At 64.5% G+C, this 8,070-nt stretch overlaps 2 protein-coding genes across 2 annotated transcripts in view; both read right to left on the bottom strand.

Moving 5' to 3' along the window:
- The window catches only part of EFNA4 (ephrin A4), a 3,791-nt gene extending 3,593 nt beyond the window's left edge, over positions 1-198 (bottom strand). The window contains exon 1 of the mRNA XM_006923547.3: positions 2-198. Within this exon, the coding sequence (XP_006923609.1) occupies positions 2-104 (103 nt within the window). The 5' untranslated portion in view covers positions 105-198. The remainder of the gene's footprint in view (position 1) is intronic.
- Positions 199-1,216: 1,018 nt separating this feature from the next.
- ADAM15 (ADAM metallopeptidase domain 15) overlaps positions 1,217-8,070 on the bottom strand; it is a gene marked incomplete at its 5' end in the record, with an annotated part of 9,734 nt that continues 2,880 nt past the window's right edge. Inside the window, 18 exons of the mRNA XM_015598299.1 lie at positions 1,217-1,547; positions 1,642-1,766; positions 2,000-2,071; positions 2,482-2,553; positions 3,112-3,181; positions 3,513-3,651; positions 3,865-3,937; positions 4,316-4,393; positions 4,635-4,830; positions 4,915-5,219; positions 5,328-5,420; positions 5,654-5,828; positions 5,914-6,062; positions 6,486-6,570; positions 6,703-6,872; positions 6,955-7,023; positions 7,104-7,169; positions 7,863-8,061. Coding sequence (XP_015453785.1) covers positions 1,505-1,547; positions 1,642-1,766; positions 2,000-2,071; positions 2,482-2,553; positions 3,112-3,181; positions 3,513-3,651; positions 3,865-3,937; positions 4,316-4,393; positions 4,635-4,830; positions 4,915-5,219; positions 5,328-5,420; positions 5,654-5,828; positions 5,914-6,062; positions 6,486-6,570; positions 6,703-6,872; positions 6,955-7,023; positions 7,104-7,169; positions 7,863-8,061 — 2,179 coding nt within the window. The remainder of the gene's footprint in view (positions 1,548-1,641; positions 1,767-1,999; positions 2,072-2,481; positions 2,554-3,111; positions 3,182-3,512; positions 3,652-3,864; positions 3,938-4,315; positions 4,394-4,634; positions 4,831-4,914; positions 5,220-5,327; positions 5,421-5,653; positions 5,829-5,913; positions 6,063-6,485; positions 6,571-6,702; positions 6,873-6,954; positions 7,024-7,103; positions 7,170-7,862; positions 8,062-8,070) is intronic.

The following is an 8,070-nucleotide window of genomic DNA, read 5'->3' on the forward strand; positions in this document are numbered from 1 at the left end:
CTGGAGTTCCAGTAGAAGTCGTGGCGGAGGCCGGAGCCCCCTCGGAGAGGGGAGCCAAGGAGCGCGGCCCAGAGGACAGTCCGCAGCAGGGGCAGCAGCCGCATCGCCCCCGCGGTCCGGTCTGGTCTGGTCCGGCCCGGCCCGGCCCGCTTTGCCGTCGCCGAGAGAAAGGTACAAAGTGGAGAAGGGGGGGTGCGGGAAAGGGGGCGGTGTGCGGAGACCCACAGGCCACGCCCTCGCTTAACTTTCCACCAATGGGAGCGCGTTTCTGCCTCTCCACTCAGCGCCAACTCCCTTTAACCCCTTGTGCCCCGTGGCGCGCGCCAGGTCAGCCCCGCTGCTACTGAGGCTGCACCGCGTCGCGAGGGGGCAGGCAGAGGGACGTATTCTAATATTCAGGAGGGTTCTAAGGAGGTCGCGCCTTTCGTGTCTGCATTAGTACAGGGTAGAAGGCCTTATTAGAAGTTTGGAAGATTTAAACAGGAGCACACGCCCTTTACCCAGAAAGAGTAAAGTGAGGGCCGCGGCAGGATGCACGAAGCCTGTCCGGCCCCGTTTTCTTTGCACATCTAGGGATAACGCGGGGGGTGGGTGGGGAGAGGAACAAATCGCCTCCTGGGACACCCCTTCTCCCCATCCCCCGCGACCCTTCAGTGGCGAGCTTGATGCTCACCTTGGGGTTGGCGCCTGTCCCTTTCCTCCCCACACCTCTGCTCTGGGCTGGGGGCCCACGCGGCCCCATTCCCGAAGACGAAGTAATGAGGTGGTTGCGGCTGGTACAAAGCACCTTTGTTCCCGAGCCCTCAGGTGGGGGCGGGGGAGGAGGCAGGTGCGCGGTCTTGGGATCGTGGGAGCCGCCGCCCCACTCCGCCCCGGCTCCGGGGCTCTGAGAACACCAGCCAGATCCACTTTCCCAGCGGCCCGCCAGAGGGTGGGGACGGCGGGTCCAACAGCTTGGCCGGTGTGTCGATGGTCCCCCCAGGGCGTTGGGGGAGAGGGCTTAGCGACTGCGGAAGGCAAAAGGCGTACAACTTCCTTTGGTGCTGGATTGCTGAGCCATCCCAGGCTGGGCAGAAAGAAGCCGCGAGCATCCCGGAGACACATGCTGCCCTGTCCGCCCTATCCCGTCTTCGTCTGAGGCGGCAGCGCCTCCTGGCGGCCAGACCTGGAACTGCAGCAGGGGCGACGCGGCCTTTCCTGAGCGACAACGCTGAAGCGCGCTCCCAAGATCTCTCGTTTATTGCAACAGAGCAGAGAAAGGCTATGCACCCCTCCCTCGGCCGGGTCCGGCACCCAGCCCCTCCCCAACTCCCAGCTGCAACTCCGTGGGCGGGTCCCTAGGGTGATGCTCCACGGCTCATGGCGGTACCCGCCGTCTTGAGACACTGGCTCCGTTGCTTCCAGGCTCGGGTTCCTTCTGTCATCGCGGGGGACTTCAGGGGGCCGGTCCGCTGCCTCTTTAAGTTTTAAGTCCGGGTTGGAGGCAGCGGAACCTCAGGAGAGGTCAGAGGTAGAGCGAAGACGCGGCTGGGGGCGGAGGCGCAGGCCTGGAGTGCGGGAAGCCGAGAGAAAAGGTCAAAGGTCCCCTTTCCCCAGACCGCTCGCCCGGCCCACCCTTTCTCAGCGCCCCTCCTTGCCCACCTGGAGGGGACCATTAGCGGCGGGATTCCAGCTCCTGGGCCAGGCAGGTCACTTGAAGGGCGCGGGCCCTGCGGGTCCGCAGGCAGTGGTTTCCTTGGGGGTGGGGGCTTGGCAGGCCCTTGAGACTGAAGGAATGTAGGGGGAAGGGTCGGGAGAGGGTATTATGTTGGCCACCCCCATGGACTGGTGCTGGGGAACACCACCTTCTGGGGGTGGGGCAGCACCAGAGGTCACCTTTGTCTTCAGACAAACCTGTCACCCATTAGAGATTCCACAGGGGTATATGCCCTCAGGCACAGAGCGGGCAGCTCGCCCTGGGTGGGGGAAGAGGCTGTGCCCTTCTCTCCCTCCCTGTTACCTTTGGGTGCCTCACCACCGGGTCAGCGGGCAGAGGGTGGGTGGGGGGATTGGGCCGGTCAGCCAGCTCAGCCTGAACAGAGAGAGGGGCAGTGGCTGTGAGGGGACAGCAAGGGGCAGTGGGCATGCAGAGCTTCTCTCGAGGGATTCAAGTCAACATGCAAAATCAGCCAGGGGGCAGGAGAGAACGGGGACATGCGCGCAGGGCTTGGGTGCGTGACAGCAGATGCCTGGGAGAGGAAGTTATGTATGGGTCACCGTGGTGTCCCTGGCCGGCTGCAGTCCCGCCACTGACCACCAGATGGTGGTAGAAACCAAGGCAGGAGGCTCACCCTTTGCTGCTTCTGGGGCTCAGAGTGTCTGAAGGCTGAGGGGCACCCTGGTCCCCTAAAGAAGAGCACCACTGGCAGGGAACAGGGATGAGAACTGCAGTTGGGCACCAAGCCTCCCGCCTGCTCTAGGCAGGGCCTGGCCCAGGTTTACCTGGAGTCTCTTGGGCACAGGGTCAGGAGGCAGCGGCCTGGAGGGGGGTGCCGGAAAGCCAAGAGCACTAGCCTGTGAGAGAGCAGGAGGAGCAGACGGGCACAGAGTGGGGTGGGGGAGGGAGCAGATACAGGTGTGGGCAGAGAGGGGTCAGTGCCCAGGGAGGGCAGTGGAGGCTGTGCACGCGGTTATTCAGTCGCTTGCGGAGGGGGCGGCAGTGCTGGAGTGGACGTGCAGACCACCTCCACACACGAGCTCCTGCCAGCAGGTCCAGAGGGCTCAGGGCGGGGGCACTCACCAGGTCCTGTTGTACTGAAGGCCATTCTGGGCCCTACACCCTTCCCCTCCAGGGGCCGCTGCTGGGAGCGGGGCTAGACCCACCTCTCCAAGCCACCAGCTTAGCCAGCTCAGAGAGCTCAGCAGACCCTCCTCTCAGCGACTGCCCTCCCCACTCCAGGCTGGACTGTGCAGCCAGTGGGGGAGGGGAGAGTTGGCCCTGGCTCCTCTGACTGACTCTCGGGCCATGTGAGTCTATTTCTGAGTCTCCAGCCTTCCACACCCCAGACCCAGGGCCCAAGCTGGATGCTCAGCCAAGGCGAGCGCTCTCTCCTCTGGCATCCAGGCACTCACCTTGGCACCTGGCATCAGCAGGACCCTCTGCGGGGGTCCCGGGCGTTCTGGGGGACCAGACTGGGCTGCCCTGAGCATGGAGAAAGGCAAGTTGGGAGAGGGCCCAGCCTCCATCCACATGTGACCCTGGAGCTGGGTTAACCCTCTGCGGCCGGCCCTTGGAGAGCAGTGTGTGTGGGGCCTAGGGCCAATCAGGGGTGTGAAGGGGAGCTGACCCGCCTGAGGGAGGGCCCCACTTCCCCAGCACCGGGGCTCCCTGGGGGGAGTGGCCCCAGCATCCCAGCGCCCCATGTGGGTCTACTACGTGTAGGTGAAGAGTTCTGGGGGGTGGCAGAAGGGAGGGAGGTGGTGGGGCTGCAGGGGGGGGCTGTGGAGGGAGCTGGCAGCAGGGAGGCGGGAACCTGTATTGGCAGCTGGGTCCCTTGAGCTGGCAGAGTCGCTGGCGTAGGCGGGCACGGTGCCAGTAGCTGGCACCGAGCAGCACGAGAATCAGCAACAACAGGAGCCCGACGGGCAGCCCTGTGGCCAGGGGGCTGGTGGCTGCGGGGTGAAGGCCAGTGACGATGAGCAGGGCTGAGACCCCCACGCCCAGGAAGAGGTGGGGGCAGGGAGAGGGGTCATGTGCTCGGAGAAGGCGAGGGGGTCAGGGGTCACAGAGAGCCAGGGAGCCAGCGGTGAGCGGGAGTTGGAAAAAGAGGCGGGTAAAGGACGAGCCCTCTGCCCTCCCAGCTGCCCCGCCCCAGGCAGGGCTACCTGTGACCTGGGCGCTGCAGTCGGGGGGTGCCCAGCCCTCCTCACAGTGGCAGTGCTGGTCACTGTCGCAGACCTGGGAGGCACAGGTGGAGCCGTGAGGGGCTCTGCGCTCTGGGATGTGTTTCTTGTCCCTGGCCTTTGAAGACCCCAGGTGTCCACGACCGGAAGTGCGCTGGGGTAACTAACGGGGCACAGAGAGCCAGTGCCCCGCGGAGAGCGGGCCTCTCCACCAGAAACTAGGTCGAGCTACCCCCGTGAGAGCCTCCTACGTGCTGGGGGTACCCCGGGACGTGGGCACGATCATTACGCCCACTGGCCAGATGAGGACGCTGACCTCAGAGAGGTTAGTAAGCCGTCCCGGGTCACAGAGCAAGGATTGGAACCGCCTCCGAGGCCCATCCCTTGCCCCGCAGGCTCCCCACTCCCTTCCACCGTCCCCATCTCAGCTCACCCCATGCCCGTGGCATTTGCTTCGACACTCCTGTGCTCCCAGGAGACCCACAGACTGGCACCGATGGTCGATGCACACCTGTCCGGTGGGTGAGGAAGAGCAAAGGTCACACTCTCGCCAACAGACCCGAGGCCACACCACGCTCTTACGGATGGGGAAACAGGCTCCTGAGACAACAGGACTTTACTCGATGGCAAGTAGGAACGTGAGCTCCCCTCGGAGTCCACACCTCTGAAGCTGGGGGCCTGTGAGACCCGGGCACCACTGGCTGCGGTCCAGATGTCCCTCCCCACCGGGCCTTGCCCACAGGGCTGCTCACCAGGCCAGGGCCGCAGGGTGTGCCGGGCAGAGTCAGGAGGGGCTGGGCCACGTCACTGCCCAGGTCCAGGTGTACCCAGCTGCAATTGACCTGGGTCCCGTTGGCTTCCAGTGTCTCCCAGTGCAGACCCCGGACTGAGCCCAGCAGAGGCTGGGCTGTGCCCCCCTGGCACTGGAGCTGCCCACAAATGGCATCTCTGGGGTGAAGGAGGAGGCACGGGGTCAGTGGGGCAGGGCTAAGGCCCCCGCAAACCCAGGGCAGCGGCCCTTCCCTCACTCACCTCGGGGCACAGGACACATAGCTGCCAGTAGGGCTGCGCCCACAGCTCCCGAAGGCGTCCCCTTGAGTATTGGCAGTGAGGAGGCAGAGCGGTGTGGCGGGCTGGGCCCCAGGTCCCCAGAGAGCCTGGCACTGCTGGGCATAGGAGGCGCAACGCCCTTGCACGCACACAGCCTGTCCGCCAGCACACAGCTCGCCATCCCCTAGACTGACATCCGCGGGGCACTGGGAGCTGTCTCCCGAGCAGAACTCGGGCAAGTCACAGTCACCTCTGGCCGGGCGACACTCCCAGCCAGCCGGGCGCAGCTGTGGAGGGCGAGAGAGCATCAGCGTGGGCCCTGGGCGCCAGAATGACCCTTTCCACTCCAGCCCCTGGCAGGCGAGCTCCAGGAGGCCGGTCCAGTCTGTGCCCACCTGGCAGTTTTGGCAACAGGGTCCATCGGATGCACACTGCGCCCCTGGCCGCAGCTGGCAGGAGAAGCGATCGCAGCAAGGATCTGTGCAGTCCTGTGGGCCGGGGCACGGAGGGGCGCGCATCAGAGCAGGCGAGCCTGAGAGCCCGCCCCAGCCCCTCCTTCCGGAGCCCGATCCCGGAAGGGTGCCCACAGTGAGTGGAAGCTAGGGCAACCCGCGTGCTGCCCCTCAGGCCGGGAGTGGGCCCTTTAGAACCAGAGAGGGGCTCGGGTCGCTTGGAGAGAGCCTGCGAGGCAGGGCACGGGCATGGAGTGGGAGGCGCTCACCTCTGGGAAGCCACACGCCGAAGGCTTGCCCGGCTCCGCGATCACGTTTCTGAAGATAGTGGCCTTGGAGGGCAGGTCGGGCAGCCGTTCAAAGAGGCAGCTGCCCATCCCACCCAGGAGGGCTTTCTCCAGGGCCTGTCGGCTGCAGTTGCTGAAGTTGAGGCCTGGCAGGAAGCTGGGGAGGGCGGCAAGGAAGGCTGTGGCTGCAGACCGCTCCCTGCCCCCGGCCTGTCCCCTCCGCACATGCTGCAGCTACTCACTCTGTGGAGCCGTCCATAATGCAGCTCTTGGCTGGGGCTGGACCTGGACAGGGGCAGCGGTTCCCAGGCGAGTCGTGGTCCAGGCCCAGGCTGTGGCCCAACTCATGGGCGATGGAGGAGGCGACTCCCAGGATGCTCGTGGAGTGGTCCTGTGGGGGCGGGGAGCTGCGGTCCAGCGCCGGCCGAACCGCACCTGTGCTCTCCCCCTGGGACCTCCTGGGCACCCAGCAGGCACCACCTCCCTCCTTAATTGCTTCCGGAGAAGAGCTCAGGCCTGGCGGTAGGAAACTTGGGTTCTGTCTTGGCTCTGTCCCCCTCCCTCACTGTGTGGCCTGGGGAGGTGACCTCTGTTCTTTGGGCCTCAGCTGCCCCCCGCCCCCGCCGCAAGGGGAAGACCTCCTAGGCGAGGGCAGTACACTGATGAGCTGGCCATTTAGTAAGGTGCCCAGTCAGCAGAGCCCACGATGCACCGCTGCCCTCTGTGCCCACTTTGTGGGGGTTCAGTGAGTGAATGGTACCCCGACTGGGAGGAGCCCCACCGGGACTGCGGGGGAGACTTGGAAGTAACTCACCATGTTCACACCTCCTGAGTAGTCGGGAGAGCAGATGGAGTTCTGGATGGCCATGCCCACCGCGGGCCCAGAGAACGAAGTAGCACTGAGGGACAGAGGTCAAGGTCACGCCCCAAGGCCAGGGTGGCCAGAGCTTCGGGGCCTCTGGTAGGGAGCTGGGGTGTGAGATGGGCCAGGCCAGGGCAGAGCCGCCCCGCTGACAGCCTGGGGCTCTTACGTCACCAGCTGGGCACTGTCGTGGGGCAAACGAGGCAGCAGGTTGGCCCGGCGCCAGCGGAGGAAGTTGTGCAACGTGACACCTGGGTCTCGGCTCATCTCGATCTGGTCGTGCTGGGTCCAAGCCTCCAGGCCCACCAGCGCCACACGCACGTTCAAGGGCCGGAAGAACTGTGAAGGAACCGGGGCTCAGGACAGGGGTTCCCATGGCCGGGATGGGGGCTGTTAGGGTGCCACTCAGCCTGACACTCACTGTGTCCAAGAGGAGGGCCACCTCCAGCGTGCGGTTCACCAGGTGCTGTAAGTCCGGGTACCGCTGGACCTGTGGGTTAAGAGGTGGCCGTGAAAGGCGGCGGGGGCAGGCGGGGGCAGGGGAGGACACGCAGGGCCCGGCGAGCTCACCTCCGAGTGATCAGCCACAATTACCAGCTCGATAATCTTGGTCTCTGTCACCACGTCCCGCCTCCACTGTGGAAAGAAGGAGCATCAGGCACGCTCGCTCTCACCGCCAGCAGCCGCGTAGGGCTGACCAACCTGTGTCCACTCCCTCCGTGTGGTCAGACAGAGGCGCCTGAAGAGCCCATTGACAGACGGGCCACTGGGAGCCTGGGAGGCCAAGGACTCGCCCCAGGGGACCAAGAGTAGGTCACGAAGCTGGGAGCAGAGCCCTACTTTTCTGGCTCCAAATTCAGAGCTTTATCCAAATTAAAAAATAACAATAATAGCCAAGGCCATCAAATACTTACCATATGCCAGGCACAGTTTTAAGTGCTTTACGTATACACTGGGTCATTTAATCCTCCCAGCAACCCTATGCAGTAGGTAGTTTTATTATCCCCATTTTACAAGTTAGGAGGCTGGGTTCTTATGGCTCTGTGATCGATATTTTACATAGCCAAGTGTGCTCTCTATATATGGGATCACGAGACCCAAGGATTTGAGTCTAGGACTCACATCCGAATCCTGGATATACTACTTATTAGCTGAACGGCCTTGGGCACCTGGGCCTCTCACACGAAGGAGCTGCCGAGCGCCCACTTCCCAGGGCCGCTGCGGACAGTGAAGGCCTGGCACATGGCAATCGCTGCTTTAGCAGGAGCTGTCGTCACCGTGAACGAAGCTCTAGGGTCCCAGGGCTGCCCTCCTGCCGCTCCCCCTCACCCGGCCACCGTGTCGCTGTCCCAGCGGGTGCTCTGGTGGAGCCTGGGGGGGCGCCGATTCCCGCCGGCTCAGGGCGCACGCGTAGACTGGCGGAAGGAGGTCTTGGATCCGGGAGACCGAGATGGTGGGAGGACCCCGAAGGTGCCCAGGCCCCAGCTCCAGGGCGTAGCTTTTCTCTGGGGACAGGATCACCAAGCCCCTAGGGAAA

This window comes from Pteropus alecto, unplaced genomic scaffold (genome assembly GCF_000325575.1).
Source record: "Pteropus alecto unplaced genomic scaffold, ASM32557v1 scaffold49, whole genome shotgun sequence".
Classification (NCBI taxonomy): Eukaryota; Metazoa; Chordata; class Mammalia; order Chiroptera; family Pteropodidae; genus Pteropus; species Pteropus alecto.